At 38.8% G+C, this 17,948-nt stretch overlaps 1 protein-coding gene across 7 annotated transcripts in view; it reads left to right on the top strand.

The window, feature by feature from the left end:
- Nucleotides 1-17,948, top strand: part of TUT7 (terminal uridylyl transferase 7) — a 58,131-nt gene that overhangs the window by 33,911 nt on the left and 6,272 nt on the right. For 3 of the 7 annotated variants that reach the window (XM_043927291.1, XM_043927292.1, XM_043927293.1), the window contains exons 18-28: nucleotides 1,160-1,263; nucleotides 1,891-1,980; nucleotides 2,778-2,891; nucleotides 3,067-3,144; nucleotides 3,756-3,933; nucleotides 6,457-6,504; nucleotides 6,590-6,681; nucleotides 7,883-7,998; nucleotides 9,255-9,580; nucleotides 12,759-12,835; nucleotides 13,176-13,239. In XM_043927291.1, the coding sequence (XP_043783226.1) occupies nucleotides 1,160-1,263; nucleotides 1,891-1,980; nucleotides 2,778-2,891; nucleotides 3,067-3,144; nucleotides 3,756-3,933; nucleotides 6,457-6,504; nucleotides 6,590-6,681; nucleotides 7,883-7,998; nucleotides 9,255-9,580; nucleotides 12,759-12,835; nucleotides 13,176-13,239 (1,287 nt within the window). The remainder of the gene's footprint in view (nucleotides 1-1,159; nucleotides 1,264-1,890; nucleotides 1,981-2,777; nucleotides 2,892-3,066; nucleotides 3,145-3,755; nucleotides 3,934-6,456; nucleotides 6,505-6,589; nucleotides 6,682-7,882; nucleotides 7,999-9,254; nucleotides 9,581-12,758; nucleotides 12,836-13,175; nucleotides 13,240-17,948) is intronic. The other 4 variants (XM_043927297.1, XM_043927296.1, XM_043927294.1 and 1 more) reach the window with 3 other exon arrangements.

The raw sequence follows: 17,948 nt of genomic DNA on the forward strand, positions 1-17,948 counted from the left end.
TGGTGGGCTGCAGTCCATGGGGTCGCACAAAGTCATACACGACTGAAGCGACTTAGCAGCAGCAGCAGACTAGGTTCAATAGAGTCAGACATACCTAGATTTGAATTCCCACTCCACAGTTCACCAACTGCATATTCCTAAGCATGTTCATTTCTCTGGGTCTGTGTCATCTTTTGGGTAAGGGTGAATGGTCTTAGGAGGTAATGTTTGTAAAGGAATATGGGTGTTCAGGGAATGTTCTTTCTCTTATAGCCTTCCTTTCCCCTACTTCTTCTTCCCCAACCCGTCCAGTCAGAGGTGCTCTCAAACATGTCTTGCTGCTTCTCTTCATTCCCATGCCACCATTATAGTTCAGGCCCAGGTCAATTTTTATAATGGTCATCCTGTCTCTCTTCCGGGTACCTCCAGTGGTCAGTGATTCTTCCCAGATTTTGCCAGTTGATTGGCATCTTTGCCTCCAAGGATATATTTCTTCCATATTTGGGCTCTTCTCAGTTTTTGCCACTTCTCCTGTTACTCGTTATTTCTTTCCCTCAAGTCCACTCTGACGCTTGCACAATTCCATGGAAGTTCCCCGAGCTTGTCGTTCTGTTTCAGGCAGCTCCCCTTCCCTGTGCAGTTCTCCTTGCCTGCTAAGTTCCCTCAGCCTGCTCTTTTCTGCCTGTAGTTTTTCAGAACCTAGATGAGGCAATATCCTCCTCTCCTGTTGACACTGATTCTTTTCTTATACTGACATAGCTTCTAGCTGCATGATGGGCATTCAGATGATGACACATACGATGTACGGCTTTTCTTCATATAATGTGTGTGGTCATACAGAGAAAACAGGGAGGGCGCACCTAGTCCAGATTCTGTAGTAGTTTCCTGTTTTGAGGTGTATCAGACTGGCAGCTCTACACACATACACAGGATCCAGTGTGTTCCTGAAGCACTGTGGCTGCCTTGTTGATTCTTGTACTTCAGATATTCATGTGTTCAACAAATGTAAACTTTGCCAGAAGAATCATGTTTGTTAGTAACAGTTCTTTGACTAGTCTTGGTGACTCACTGAGACAAGCCAAGGCCAGGTTTACTTCATTCTATGTTGGAACATTAACATGAGAGCAACTTATACCCTCTGCTGCTGGGTTTAATGACACTATCTTGTTTCCCAACCTAGGACTGAGAAACATCTTGCCTATTACAACAGCAAAGGTGCCAATTGTGAAGTTCTTCCATTTGAGAAGCGGTCTGGAAGTGGACATCAGTTTGTATAACACATTGGTAAGATTTTTCCCTAGACTTTTTCTTTATGGAGATTAAGGGGAAGAAGTATCTCTTAATTTACTCAGTCTTTAAGTAAAATTAAGCCATTCATTTCATCCTGTTCATTCTTTTAGTAGTTACTAGTGCTTACTAAGTGTCTGGCAGTGTTCTGAGACTGGGGATATAACAGAATTGAGTAAACATTAGTATTCATTAAAAATGAGGTCAGAGTGGCAAGTGCTTTTTTGTTTTGGGTTTTTTTGGCTTGAACTTTGTTTCATTTTGGTGTATGTGTGTGTGTCTTTGGTCTCAGACCTGGTTTGTTTTCAAGGCTCTCTGAAACCTCTCCGGCCCCTAAGGATGTTTAATATGAATAATAGGCAGGGATGCAGATCTTAGGTTGAATTAAAGGGAACTGATTATTTTTATAGCCCGTATTTTCTAGGAATGTTTAGACTAAGGTGGCCTGAGATTAGATGTCTCTTATAATTCTCATCTAGTAAGTTAGTAAAGCTTCTCTGTAGGGGAAAAATATTAGTTTCAGTCTAAATGTCTTCATCTTAAAAATGAATTACACTGTAAACCTATTCAGAATATTTCACCTTAAAACTTTTTTTTAAGGTTATATAATTTCCCTTTTAATAGGCCCTTCATAACACAAGACTCTTATCTGCTTACTCAGCCATTGATCCCAGAGTGAAATATTTGTGCTATACTATGAAAGTATTTACAAAGGTAAGTATGCTTCCTCCTGAGATTTCCGCAGGAAATTTCTTTACATCTTTAAATCTTGTTGAAAAAGTAAGAAACAAACCCAGTCATGTAGAAAACAAACTAGTGGTTACCAGTGGGGAAGACAGGGATGTTATGGGATTAAGAGACACAAACTACTATATGTGAAGTAAATTAGCAACAAGGGTATGTTGTGCAGCGCAGAGGATGTAGCCATTGTTTTGTAATAACTTTTTTTTTCTTTGGCCACGCCGCAGAGCTTCTGGGATTTTAGCTTACTGACTAAGAATAGAACCTGGGCCCTCCACAGTGAGAGCAGAAAGTCCTAAACACTGGACCACCAGACAGTTCCCTGTTTTATAATAACTTTAAATGGAGTATACATCTATAAAAATAAATTGCATTACTGTGTTATACACGTGAAACTAATATTGTAAGCCAACTATACTTCAATTAAAAAAAAAAAAGAAAACATACACCTATATTTTTAAAGAACCATAGGCAACTATTTGAGAAGCTCTACTGAACAAACTAAATGTTACCTTAATTTTACATGATAATCTAATACTGCTTGTGGCTGATAGTTCCACAACTTTGTTGGGGTTTGTTTTACTTTTTGATTTTTTTTTTTTTTGGTTGGTCTTATTTGGTTTTGTTGACATATTTTAGCATTTGAAAAGTGTGATTTTTATATTAGTGCTGTCTAGAAGCACCTTACTTTTAGTGACAATAGAATAGCTGCAAGTGTAGCAGGAGACATTAGTGATCTTTCCTTTGTTCCTCCTTTTCCTTACCCCCAGATGTGCGATATTGGTGATGCTTCTAGAGGCAGCTTATCGTCATACGCATATACGCTCATGGTGCTATATTTTCTTCAGCAGAGGAATCCACCAGTTATTCCTGTCCTTCAGGAGGTACTAGTAAAGGAAATTGATTTTTGTCATCTGTAGAGCTGGATGATTTTTGAGCCCTATTCCTTCTCTAAAATTCTGTGATTCTGTAGTTAAAATTTTTACTATTTTCCTACAAGTTTTTGTATCAATGCGCTAAGTTTGTAATCCATACTAATAGTTTAAAAATTAATTTCAGATATACAAAGGTGAAAAGAAACCTGAAATATTTGTTGATGGCTGGAATATTTATTTTTTTGATCAAATAGATGAACTGGTACGTATTTTAATAGTAAAGATTTTTTACATCCTTGACTGAAAGTTAGCTATACTGTGCTGTAGTGTAGATGGTCAATGATTATATTATCAGTTGTTATATTTATATTGCGATAGTAAAAAAGAAAAATAGCATATACAGATGATTCCTTTGAAGTTGAAAATATTTTTTAAGCCAGGTGAGTTTCTAGGAACTGTATGCAGGATTTCTTTACTGACTAATAATTCAAAATGGTTAAGTAGCTTTACTCCAAATGAACAAATAATTTGCTCTGTGATTTCCTACAGAATTTAGAAAAACTCTTGAGGTACAGAGGTATAATAACTAGGTGTCACCAAGGCTCTAAAATTTATTTCTAGATTCTTCCACAAACATGCATTCTGAGGTTTGACATTTAAAACCCAGAGCACTTTCTGTCTCTGGGTCATAGGGTAGAGATTAATAAACTCATGTAAATGATACTTTAAAATAGAAAAGTTTTATAATTGTTTTTATATATTTAAACTCTAGTTAATTAAAATAAATCCAGATTTATTCCCTAAGATACAAATGACTATTGATATTAACACTTTACTATAGAGCATGATATCTCTTGTTCCTTCTATTTCTAGCCCAACTATTGGCCAGAATATGGAAAAAATACAGAATCTGTTGGGCAGCTGTGGTTGGGACTTCTTCGTTTCTACACAGAGGAATTTGATTTTAAAGAACATGTAATTAGCATCAGGAGAAAAAGTCTGCTTACAACTTTTAAGAAACAGTGGACATCAAAATACATTGTTATTGAAGGTACTAATAAAATCGAACTTAAAACTGAATAGAATATAGAGATTGAACTGATGAGGGTATTCTTGGTCCTTGCAGAGATCTTCCCAAGCCGCCCTGAGCCACCGATCAGGATGCACCTAGCAGTTGCCCTGTTACTGTCCATGTCAGGCAGACTGATCTGTTTGCTTTTTTTTTAATGACTGATGCCCTCATGTGGGGTTTCTTACAAATCCAAAAATCTTTGTTCACCATAATAAGTCCTTTATCTTTGTTCAACAAGTTCTGGAGAATAAGGTTGCTATAGAGATAAGCCAGCTTCAAAAATTTGTCATTTAGTTCGCCCATGCTGAATGCTAGGATTCATGGGCCATTTGTGTTTGTATTTGATTATTTATTTCCAATTTGGGGGATTTTAATTTTTATAATTGTAGATTTTTTGTATTAACTTTATATATATTTGTATGTACCCAGATAAATTTATATATATACATACACTTTTTTCTTTTAGATATTTGTGGTCATTATTCTGAGACTTGCTTTTTACACTGAATGGTTTTACTGTGATCCTCTATTCTGTCTGTACACCAGATTATTTTCAGTGGTTGCTCAGTATTGATTTGTATAGTTGATTTACAATGTTATATTAGTTTCCTGTGTACAAAATAGTGTTTCAGTGTTTTATAGATTATATTCCATTTAAAGTTATTATAAAACATTGGCTGTATCCCTTGTGCTGTACAGTATATTCTTGTTGCTTATTTGTTTTATACATGGTAGTTTGTGTCTCTGAATCCCATAGCTCGTCTCGCCCCTCCACACTTCCCTTTCCCTCCTGGAAACCACTAGTTTGTTCTCTATGTCTGTGAGTCTGTTCTGTTTTGTTATATTCATTTGTTTGTTTTCTTTTTTAGATTCCACCTGTAAATGATCAATTTGTGAGATTTTAATTTTAAAGACAAAATAGAGTTTAAATGCTCAAAAATGCAATTGAAAATGCTTAAGAAATATTTTGTTGATTTTAGTCTTCTATAATTTTTTTAACTATAATCACCTGAAAAACGTGTTACTTTAGGTTGTGCTATTGTCATTACTTCTGCTAATTTACATTATTAAAATATGATGACCACAAAATTAAATTCAGATGACCATGGATTATGGATATGGTTGTAGCTTTTTAGTATCCCATAGCTAAAAACAGAACTTTGTCTTAAACCTTTCCATTATTACAGTGGATTCTTATGGTCTGCCAATTATTAATTTGTTTTTGAATTTTTGAAGTCTCATTACCTTTTGCTTTTAACTTTACATTATTTATAAATGAGCCATTAGTAGTAGGCTCTCTTAGAAGGAAGACTTCTGACTAGTTATTCTAGAATCGAGAAATTTCAGTGGTGGTAGTTTGCAGTGTTTGTACAGTAACTAATACTGTAGTATCTCTGCTACAGCAAGCAAGCACCAGAAATACTTCCACACAGCACACACAGAAGTCACCAGGGGACAGCGTGACCAAACCTTCTAGAAAGGCAACCTTACAGCAAGTGTTAGTGCAGGTCAAACTGAGTGAAGGGCGCTTCTCTCCAGTAAACTCATAGTGGGTCCGAATCCCAAATGGTATACCCCAGTTACTGTACATGAGAAGCGTAACAAGACAACCAGAAGGGTGCCTCTTTTTACTTCTTTACTCCACTTACGTGTACCGTATACCTCCTCCATTTTCCTAAGTAGTAGATGAGCCTCGAAAAAGGTTCTGTTTTGTTTGCCCTTTGCTTGTTTTTGGTTTGGTTTTGTTTGTTTGTTTTGTTTTTAAGATTTATTTATTCATTTATTTTTGGCTGCATGGGTCTTGTTGCCATGCACAGGCTTTTTCTAGTTCCGGAGTTGCAGAGAGCGCAAGGCCTTCTCATTGTGGTGGCTTCTCTTGTTGCGGAGCACAGGCGCCAGGGCTTCAGTAGTTGCAGCGTGTGGGCCCAATAGTTGTGGCACACAGGCTTAGTTGCCCTGCAACATGTGGAATCTTACTTCCCCAACCAGGGATCTAATCTTAGTCCCCTGCATTGGAAGGCAGATTCTTAATAACCACTGGACCAACAGGGAGGTCCCAATAAATTTATTTTCCAAAATGATTTTTTGTAAGGCTGTTAATTAGCAGGAACATTCAGTGGTAAAATGTTTTAAATATATTTGTGGCTTCTATATGCCTCTAAAACTAGTATGATTTGGTGATATCAGACTAATATGTCTTTTCCAAATAGTATTTTGTTGTCGAAAATAAAGCACCTTCTCATAATATGAAGGACTCTAAGAATTCAGATATAAAGCAGTATCCTCATTTTTGATGGATACTTCTTGGGAAAAACTTTCCATATATTTAGAAATATATAGTACTTAGCTGTATTATAGACTTGAAGCTCATTAAAAACGCACTTATTTTAATACTTTTAAGTATGTAACACTTTCTTTTTGTTATATAGACTTCACTTAATGTATAAATAGTGGTATTTCCTATTTATATTTTTTTTGTTTTCATTAATTTTCTTTACTTAGATCCGTTTGATTTGAATCATAATCTTGGAGCCGGATTATCAAGGAAAAGTAAGTTTTGCTTTGTTTATAAATAATAATGCCTTCTCTTTTCCTGTTAATCCATTTAATTGAAACTTTACTCTTTTTTTCTAAGTGACAAATTTTATAATGAAAGCATTTATTAATGGGAGAAGAGTATTTGGGATTCCAGTCAAAGGATTTCCAAAGGACTACCCCTCAAAAATGGTAAGTGTCTGTTGGAAATACCAAAAAACTAGTTCCAAAAGCCTTTTAAGCACCTAATTTGTATACATTACTTCAATAATAACCTAAATACTCCAAAGTTTGGTGAGTCTAGCCACAATTAAAGCCTTTTCATAAACATAGCTATTTTGAAGTCATTTGTCAGCAGCATGGGGAGAGATAGCCAGAAGTGAACTTTGGGTGGATTTTCCTAGATTTAGGAAAATCTAAATTTTCCAGTCTGCTTGCAAAGAATAATAAATACCTTAATGAAGCTAGGAGAGACACAGTGCTCCCTGTGCTAAAAATCTGTCCTCATATAACCTGATACTCAGGTTTTTATGGAACCACACTCAATAAAAGCAAAACAAAATTACATTATAAAAATTCATTTTAGTGAGAAAAAAGGGGAAAGGGCTAGGAACTAGAGTGTTGTGTGTTAAAAATAAAGGGGTTTTTCTCCTGCATTAATTTTCCTAATTAAGGCTTTTTAAATGAACTTTAAGTTATCAGGTGTGTAAGCATGTTCAGCATTTGATTACATCTCTGCATCTAGTTTTTGCTAGATATTGCTGTGGCAGTCTTCTACACCCTGCTTCTGAAACTTGTTCTAACAGATCACCTGGGGATTTTGTTAAAATGCAGATTCTAATGCAGGAGGTCTGGGGTGGGGCCCAAGACTGCATGTCGTGCAAACCCCCAGGTGATGCCGCCTCTGCTGGCACCCAGCTTCGTGTCAGTGGTAAGGAGGCTAGAATCCAGGCATTGTCTTTCCTTTCCTCTGATACTTCCTTCAGAAGCCACAACAAAGCAACAACACATAGCTTCTTTCTTTTTAGGTTTTAGCCTTTTGTTTTTATGAGAAAATGAAGTTTTTGTACCTGGCCTCAGTTTTCCCCAGATCCTAGGAAGCTGACTCACAGGCATATGTAATGCTCTTATTTAGAGTTGTGCTGGGGAAAAAGGTAGGGTTAAAGTGTTCTGCACGGTGAAAAGAAATGAACCAAAATGAATTCAGGTAAACCTATCCTGAATTACACCTCTTAATGGTTTTAGATTTTTTTATTTAAACAATAAAATAATAATTATTAAAAATAATGATTTATCAATGTTGAGATATAAGATCCCTGATTGATACTGGTTAGTTTTTGTGTTTGGATCTGTTATTAGTAGTTTAGGTTTTTATGTATTTATATTCTGCTAGGAGTACTTTTTTGATCCAGATGTGCTAACTGAAGGACAGCTGGCCCCAAATGATAGATGTTGCCGCATTTGTGGGAAAATCGGACACTTCATGAAGGACTGTCCTATGAGGAGAAAGTAAGTGAACATTCAAAAGGGTGGTTTTGTTTTTATTTTCTTACTGCACCAGTTTTCAAATGAGATTCTCTTGTACCAGGAAATAAACTTATATTAAACCCAGAAGTTCTCAGATAACTTGGAGATTTTTTACAAGGAAAATGAAGTGATTTAAAACCTGCCTTTAAGTCAGATGGCTAGGATTAACTTGAGTGTACAGGAGACAGTCTTCCAGGCCTCGTCCCTTTTCCTAACTTTGGGCACGTCCCTCATCACCCCGTGACCATTTGGTTATTACGCTTTCCAACAAGGCTGGAAGAGCAGAAGAGGAAACTGAAATTCCTCCATTTTACAGCAATGAGAAGTCCAGAATCATTTCAGTCATTGAAAAGTAAAATGGGGTTTTTTTAAGGATCTCAGTTATACTTTTGATGTACAATAACTGGGGTGTACTGTGTGGGAATTGAGACTCAGTAATACTATACTGCACTATAGGACCCTTCACTTGTATGCATTTTAATTCTTAATAATTATTGTGTGTTGGGGTGACCTACTTGATTTGGTCATCATGCTTTCTTCTGATAATGTTTTCAGGAGGGCAGAGGGAGATGTTTTTGGTTGCTTGCTTGGGACATATTCTTGTTTTGTGGTGGTGGTATTTTTAAGTGGACGATAATATTCTCATTTAAAAACATGGTACTTAAATCACCATCTGGAATTCAAGGCTCTTATTTCTTACTTTATTTTTTATTCAGATAGTAGCCACTGATCCTATAGGGCAAGGAAGAAATAATTTTGACAGTTTAAGAGCACAAAGCTCCTTGTAACCATTGTTCCATTGTGAACCTAAAGTTTTATATCTCAAGTTTCCAGTGCTAGTAAAGAATGCTAGTGGGCCAGAAAGTTTTAAGAAATCAGTCCAAAGGTAATTTGAGTTTTATTACATCAGTACCAGAGTAGGTATTAAATTAAGAAGTTCCACTAATTGCAAAAACTGGTTTCACAGCATTAGAATAATTGTGAAAATGAACAACTACACCCTTAAGCTCTGAGGGTGTTTCTTAACACATTATTGACCAGAGATATATTAATGCCACAGATGATAGTTTCTGCAGAAATCCCCCAGTCAAAAATATGTTAACAGAGAAGATGGACTTAAATTCTTATTTTTCCCTCTGATGCCTTCTGTATCTAGTTGTCTCCTAAACCTGGAGGGGTCTTAATAGTTTGTTAGGTTTCTGTTCAGATTTTTCCTACTAGTATTATATCTTCTACAGAGTGAGGCGACGGCGAGATCAGGAAGATACCCTGAACCAAAGATACCCTGAGAACAGAGACAAAAAAAGCAAAGAAGATAAAGAAATTCAAAACAAGTACACAGAGAGAGAGGTGTCAACAAAAGAAGATAAACCCATGCAGTGCACACCTCAGAAAGCCAAGCCAGCGAGGGCAGCCACTGAGCCAGGGAGAGAGAAAATCCTCAGGCCACCAGTGGAGAAGTGGAAGAGACCAGAGGACAAAGACTTAAGAGAAAAACGTTGTTTTATTTGTGGACGAGAAGGGCACATTAAAAAGGAATGCCCTCAGTTTAAAGGCTCTTCAGGTATGGATGCCCATCATGCCTTGATGTTTGCACTCACATCTCAAGGGAAATCTCTTTTTTAGAGTTCTTAACTATTTTAGTTATATGTACAGATCTATTTACTGGATAAGATTTTGTTTTTCAGAAAGTAAACCCACCTCCCCCACCTTTACTTCTAATTCTCTATGTGTTTTTAAACACTTACTCCTGGTTTTTTAAGAGGCTTATCAGTCTGGTTGACTCTTATAAGTTTGGTTGACTTTTCAGATAAGATTATCAATGAATTGAAGACCTAGTAATCCCCAGTACTTAAAAAGTTAAGAAAGGGGTCCCCAACACCCCCCAGGCCATGGACCAGCCCTGGTCTGTGACCTGTTAGGAGCCGGGCTGCACAGTGGGAAGTGAGCAGTGGGTGAGCAAGAGAAGCTTCATGTGCTGCTCTCCATCACTCCCCATGGCTTGCATCACCTCCTGAACTACCACCGCCCTGCCCCCAGCACCCAGTCCATGGAAAAAATGTCTTCCATGAAATGGTCCCTGGTACCGGAAAGGTTAGGGACTAGCGCTGACCTAATTGACCAGAAAACAAGCTACCACTTACTTGAGCTTTCCCAACTCAGTATGTGCACTTTTGAAATGGAAGAGCCGTGGGTAGGCTTAGCTGAAGTGATCTCAGGACACCACACTTTGTGTGCAGGAGCCACTTCTATTGTTGTTTAAACACATGTGCTCACAGGCCTAAAAAGCGGAGTAGAAGAAGGGTGACACCGTTAGCGGTGCCTCTGCCTGCAGAGAATTACCTTTGCATTGCATCATTTTCTTCAGTGAGCATGCTTATTCTTACAATGAGGGAAAATGTAGTTTCTGTCCATAGTTGAATGTCATCCATAGATCTTGCCCCTGTGATTTGTCGGATCTTAATTTGCTTTTTCTATGAAATGGGTGAAGCATCCGTTTGGGGCATATTTTTAACAGACTATTAAAAGTAAGGGTACCTTGGAGCGGGGAGGGTAAGTTACGTTTACAAGGCAGTTTATACACTCTCACTTTTTTTCTCAGAACAAACCTGTGAAAGTGGATGAAATTTATCATAAAAATGAAAACCTGAGAAATAGTGTTTTTGATTAAAGTAGTGCCCCTGTTCATGTCCTCAACTGTTAAGTGTTTATGGACAGCATAAAAAACGTCAGCACTGAAAGTTTCCTTAAAATACTCACTCTAGTCCTTGTCGTTCCTGGAACACTGATACCTCTCTTCCACTTTATGATACCATATCAGCAATATAGTATCTCTTTTTTTAAGATAGGAAAGTTTTAGATCAGCCATCCTTATTTTTTTAAATAAGCTTTATATGAAAAGTAAGTTCATAAATTGTTTTATTATTAATTTTAAAATAGAATGTAAATGTTTATGAAATGTTTATACTGCTTCAGCTTGTCCTACTTCTAAGGAATTCAAACTTTTATTGCCCTCACAAGGGACATATAGCAGAATAAAATGATGTTTTATAATTATAAGGGTAAAATGTTTAAAAGAAATTAAAATAAAAGCAATAGCTAACAGGCATTGAGCACTTTCGGTGGGTCAGGCACTATTTAAGTACTTTACATGGGTAAATTCATCTAATTTTCACCAGAGCCCCGTTAACTGTGGTATTATTTTGATATCCTCAGTTACAGATGAGGAAACTGTAAACAGTATATATACATAAGATGTAATACAGTCTCATCAAAATTCCTTTTGTAGGCTACCCTTCAGAACAGCTCACTGTCTGCTTTTACTCAGAGCAGGAAGTACATGGGCATTGCCTTCTTCTTTGGTACAACAAAGTGGTGCAGGGATGCCCCTGCACTCCCCCAGCTTGGATGGATCTCTCTTTCTAGCTAGTAGCAAGTTTTAAGTTGCCAGTAGTAAGTGGAGTAAACAAAATAAGTGAAGCTCTCAAAATAGTGAAAGTAGGGAATTCCCTGGCTGTCAAGTGGTTTGAATTTGGCACTTTTACTGCCGTGGGCCCGGGTTCAATCACTGGTCAGAGAACTAAGATCCTACCAAAATTTTTAAAACATAGAGCCATAATCCTGGCCATCTAGAGGGTAGCAGCCAATCAAGAGGGACAGGGGCTGTCCTGGAACAGGGATGAGGTATTATCAAGCATACAGAAAATACTAGAATCTTGGTTCCTCCAGACTGCCATGTTTTTGTATTAAATCAAGTAGTCATAGTGTAAAACAAAGAGAGGAGGGGCTTCCCTGGTATCTCAGACTATAAAGATTCTGCCTGCAATGCGGGAGACCTTGGTTCATTTCCTGGGTCAAGAAGATTCCCTGGAGAAGGGATCTCACTTCAGTATTCTTGCCAGGAGAATTCCAGAACAGCGTGGCAGGCTACAGTCCATAGGGTCGCAAAGACTCAGACACGACTGAGTGACTACCACCCACACCCACACACACAGAATTCCAGTCCATAGGGTCGCAAAGAGTCAGACACGACTGAGTGACTACCACACACACACACACACACACACTCCAGTCCATAGGGTCGCAAAGAGTCAGACACGACTGAGTGACTACCACACACACACACACACAATTCCAGTCCATAGGGTTGCAAAGAGTCAGACACGACTGAGTGACTACCACACACACACACACACACACACACACACCACACACAATTCCACACACAGAATTCCAGTCCATAGGGTCGCAAAGAGTCAGACACGACTGAGTGACTACCACACACACACACACACACACACACACAATTCCAGTCCATAGGGTTGCAAAGAGTCAGACACGACTGAGTGACTAACACACACACACACACACCAGGAGAATTCCATAGGGTCGCAAAGAGTCAGACACGACTGAGTGACTAACACACACACACAGAATTCCAGTCTATAGGGTCGCAAACAGTCAGACACGACTGAGTGACTGACACACACACTAAATTGAAGTAAAAGAGGAGTGGGGGCTAAAGTATGGTGAATTTCCTCCAATAGCAATTAAAAATAATCAGCTTCTGTCTAAAGATTATGTTCTTCCGTCCCATTTCTTCTAATACATTAGAATTTTGTCCACATAATATTTTGAGTAGAGCTCTGTCACCTCAACAGAAAATCTTTCTGTGAAAATTTGAAACAGGGCCACTGTTTTCAATTTAAAGTAGGAACAAAAAGTGCTCATTTCTTTCTCAGGTCTGTCTAAATCAGATTGTGTATTTGGATCCCCTTCTTCACAAAACCCTTTGAGACCAGCTGGCACATTTGTTCAGGTAAACCTAGCTCAGACCCGAGCAGGAAACCCTCCCATCTCTGCCTCTCCCGCAAACACTCCGTGAGTGCGAGCAGCTCTGGGCCAGGTGCTCGGGAGGGCCCGGGCAGGTCCTGCGGCTCCTCTGCCCGCCCGAGGTGCCGTGTGCGGGGAGCTTGCTGTGCGCCAGCTGCCGGGCGTGCCTTTCGGGGTCCTGCAGGTGTGTCTTGCTTGTCGATTAACTTGCAAAGTTCTGCCACCCACATGCCTAATTTCAGCTCTCCTTGGATTTGGTTACAGTTTTCAGACTGTTTCGGATGCTGTTCTTTCGACTTTGTAAACCAGTCTATTTCGTTTTTTAGGCAGTGCTTTTACATGAAGACCAAAAGAAACAAAAAACATCTATATTTTTGAGTCCCCAGTCAGGTATGTGGGTTTTTAAAAAAACAAATGTGTGTTATTTTATTTACTGCATAGCGTACCACATGCCTTTTGAGGCACTTCCTTTAAATAAGTGGTTTTAACAGAGATTGGACATCAGAATAACTTGGGGAGCTTTTAAAAATAGACTTGCCCTGCCCCTAGCTTCCTTTCCTAAATCAGATTCTTCGAGGGTTAGGCTTAGGCCTGTTTTTTTTTTTTTAATGTTCTAGGTGATTCTTACACCATCCTTGAATAGGAACCATAGTCTCTAATTATTTGTTCCTCTTCTACACTTTTTGTTTCTGCTTTGAAATTGCCACTGTCTTGTCAGCAGTATATTCTTCTCATGGAGATTATTTGCCACCAAAGAAAGAAAGTAATCGTGTGCCTGAACACTCTCTCTCAACTATGTCATTTACTGGTTCCTTCAACAAATATTAAGCCACACCTCCCACCCACCCACCCCCTCCAAGTGCGGTGTGTGGGCCTAAATACTGAAGATAAAAGCCCCTTCTCTCATTTACTCTGCCTTCTTGTCAGAAAAGAGACAGACATATTTCATGCGACGATAGATGTTAAGAAATATAAAGAAGGAAAAGGAAAAGAGAATGTTGGGAAGGAGGCAGCCTCTGATAAAGTAATATTTCAGCAAAGAATCAAAGTGAAAGGGAGAAGCAAGTCGAGAAGAACTTGGATTTAGACTCTTACAACAGAGCTGAAAACAGTTTTGTCCCGAGTGGCGACACTAAGCCGGATGAGGGAGAAGAGGGTGACTGGGGGTGAGGTCAGGGTACACGGCGGTGGGTCACACAACCCCTTCAGCAGTGGGAGGGATGGGTTTTTTTCTCTACGTGAGATGGGCAGCTGTTGGAGGCAAAGGAATGGTGTCATCTGAATTGCCTTAAAAGGTTCACTATGGCTGCTGAGGAGGCAAGGGTGAAAACCCAACAAGGAGGCTCCTTCTATAGTTAGGGAAGAGATGAGGACAGCTTGGACATGGATGGAAGGGATGGAGGAAGTGAGGCCTCCTCATGTTCTGGAGACTTTAAAGGTCGCACTGACATGATCATTGATGAAGTTGGATGATAAGGCATGACAGAAAATGCTGAGATTTTGAGACTCAGAGATGACACTGATTTTTTTGTTCTGAGCAGCTAGAAGAGTGAAGTTTGAATTTCCTGTGCTGGGGAACCATCAGGAAGAACAGATTATGGGGAGAAGTAGAGTTCAGCTTTAAATGTATAAGTTTTAAGAGACCTGCTAGATACTGTGGTAGAGGTGTTGAATAGCCAAGTAGATATAGGAAGGAGCCTGGCATTTAGAGCAGAAGTCCAGTCTGCAGATAAAAATTTGAGGATGATCAGTATGTAATTGATGGTAGTTAAGCCCTGGATCTGACTGCAATCACTTAGGAAATACATGCAGATAGAAAAGAGAAAAGCATGTAGAGGCTTAGGCAAAATAAACCAAGGAGACAGACACACACCCTCAGAAAAAAAATGTTTAACAGTAGGGATGGAGAAGCAGCAAGTTTGATCTTTTAATGGAGCTTTAGTGGAGAAAGTGCCTCAAAGAGGGGGCAGTTGGCTTTGTGCAAATTGCTTCTGATAGGTCTGTTCAACGAGGACTGAGAATGCAGCATTTTATTTGGCAACACAGAAGTCCCTCACTGTGACTTTGAAAAGAGTCATTTCTTTGAAATAGGGGGCCAAAAAATCTGCTTGTAGGGAGTTGTACTGAGAAGTGCTGAAAGAATTGTAGGGTACCTGACCTCAGCTATGGCTCTGTGCCAGGGCCCCCATCCCTACCCAGTCCCCCCAGGCCCAAGGATAGATGCTAAAAGGGAGGGGAAAATAGGATGCTATGAAGGCCTTTCTTGGTGTTTTAATCCTGAAATAGAAGGGAGAAATTTGAGGGGTAAAAGAAAAATCAAAGTAACTAACATATAATGGATCACTTTTTCAGCTTTTTTTTTTTTTTTTAAGGGGATGAAACTATAATACATGATGCAAACAGCTGGCCTTTAGACACTTAACTAGTTTTGTTTAATATCTCTTTCTCTTCTCTGCTCTAATTTTCAATAAAGTAGGATTAAAGAAGGGAAATTGTTTAAGAAATAGAGCTTGTGTACTCTTTTTAACTTGATTGTATAGTTGATGAGAAAAGTTAAGTTTTTGACATTTTAAAGCTTCATTGATAAAACCTGACAGTTTCATATATATTGTAAAACAAACCGCCGATTTTGTGGTCAGCTTTTACGTGTTGTATGTTATTGCTAAGGTGCAAACAGTGTTTGCTTGTAGATTGGAGCTATGCCTGTGTTAGCTATAGAGAATGAAGAGGCCAAGCCGTCTGTCCCATCAGGTGTCAGTTTCTGAGAGAGAGCACTCCCAGAACCTTGGCAGCCTCCCCAGCCCCGCAGCAGATAGACCTCTTCCCTGCTGTCCCAGCCCAGGCTGTAACAAGCCAGGGCGCAGTGGTCTCACCCTGGGAAAGCTAACGAAGCTCCAGGTGAAGGGCATTTGGCTGTCTCTACTTCGAATGTTAACAAGGAAAATAAATTGAATTATTAAATTATTTAAGTACTTCTGTTTCTATTAGTACCAAGATGAATTATCTCAAGTATATAAAATGATCTACTTAGAAATAGGCCTTTATTTTTATAATATGTGAATACTTTACAGTTGTGTTTTTTTAATGATTGGGAAAACCATTTGAAATGGCATCAAGTTTCTCTACAATCAGACTGAGGTAGAATGTCGCAAAGAGAAACAGAAATCTTCAAAGAATTACCACCCTTACCCAAAAGGGGATCATGGTATCCATGAAAGGTGAAGACATAGGAGATTCTGTAAGAACAGGCAAGAGCAGCTCTTTCCTGGGAAGGTTTTGTAATTGTTCTCAGTGGAATGCATGGACTTAAAAATAAGAAAAGTTCTACTGGGAAAACCCTCAAAATGAAATGGAGCGAAATGAGAATGGGGTCTGTTCTGAGAGGATTTGATAGTGGGAGTGGCCATGAAACATGGATGAGGAGATTGACAAGCTGCTCTGGAAGCTCCTTCAGCAAATGAGAGTGGATGGGAGACAGACTCCTTCAGCAAATGAGAGTGGATGGGAGAGTGTGGGGCAGTTTGAAGGTCACATAGTTACCAGATGTAAAGAAGCGAAAAGACTGTTGCCTTTACAAGCTTCAGCCTTGAATAGGCATTTCCAGAACACTTTACTTAAGAAAATACTGGTCCTTGCTTAGTTGAGATTTGTTTTGTCAAAGGTAAGATGTTTATGAATACCAGCTTTGCCGTCAGATTGCATGGTGTGATTTGTAGCTTTGTGATCTTATCCTACATTGCTTCAGTTTCCTCATCTGTTAAATGGGATAGTAATAATACTTACCTTGTAGGACGGTTGCAAAATCTATGCAAAAGCACTTAAAACAGTACCTGATGCTGTGAGAGCCTCTGCTGGTGGGCGCCAATGGCATTTGGTGTCCTGCAGGACATCTGTCAGCATTGCTTCTGCTAAAGATTTTATGCATCTTGAAAGTAAAATTTTTAAGTGGGGGAAAAGTACAGATGTTAGACATATACCTAGAAATGGCAATACCAATTGACAGTAGGTTAGGATTTCAGTAAATTATCTTCTGAGTGAAAGATTTACATATTTATAAATCTTTTTAATAACCATAAAACTTAAGCTTACTACAGAAAAAAAAAGTTATTGCAATAAATGAAGTTTGCTTTCTACCAGAAAAAAAAAATTTATAGGTGGTTAAAACTTATCTTTTCTAATAAACTCTTGAAGTTAATGACAACTATTAATACTGTCAAATTTATCCATGAAAAATTTACGCAAGTTATGTATGTTGTTATGTGAAATGTCTCAACATTAAGTAGGATTAAGTTTCCAGAAAGCTCTTCCTTTTCACAGACTTTATCTGTGATGCGTGGGTGGTTTCCTAAGGAGAACCTGCTAGTGTGTACAGCCCCTGCTCTTCGGCAATAGCTGAATTGACCTTAGAAGAAAGAGGTGAGCTCCTCTGAGCTCCGGGTGTCCCGTTTATAAAATTGGCAATAGCACCATCTGTCTTGTGCTGCTGAGGTTAAAGCAGCCACCCACATCCGAGTTCTCATCCAAGTTCTCTTTCCTCTCCTGATACTTCCTCCATTCCACTAAGCTACATACAGTTCTTGACTCTCAAATGAGACAGCAGTAGATGGGAAATCCCACGAGTTTCCTTGCTCTCGATTCCTCCCTCCCTCACATACACACAGCTGACAGTGCCTTCGATGTTCAGTAAGTTTCATTGATGAGAGGTGGACTCATTTTGACAGAGTAAAGAAAAGTGGGAGAGTGATCAAGAACATGAGCTTTAAAGTCAAACTTACTCTGGCTTGACATCCAACCCAGTCATTTACTAGCTCCATTACCTCTGTCCAGTTAGTGAGCCTCTCTGCCTCAGTTTCCTTGTCCATAAATTGGGGCTAATATCTCACAGGGCAACTGTAAGGATTAGTTTCATGTATGTAAAGCCCTAACACCGTATCTGGCACACATCACTTGATAAATTAATACTACTCTTACTGCTGTAGTTAACAGAAAGTCTCCAACTATGCTCTGACTGTCTGACTTCTAGGACAAATATATAACAGAAGTTTCTAACAAAAGAGTATGTGGAGATTGAAGAACCATAGTCACAAACTGTTCAGTAT

The sequence above is a fragment of the Cervus elaphus genome, chromosome 16 (assembly GCF_910594005.1).
Source record: "Cervus elaphus chromosome 16, mCerEla1.1, whole genome shotgun sequence".
Lineage (NCBI taxonomy): Eukaryota > Metazoa > Chordata > Mammalia > Artiodactyla > Cervidae > Cervus > Cervus elaphus.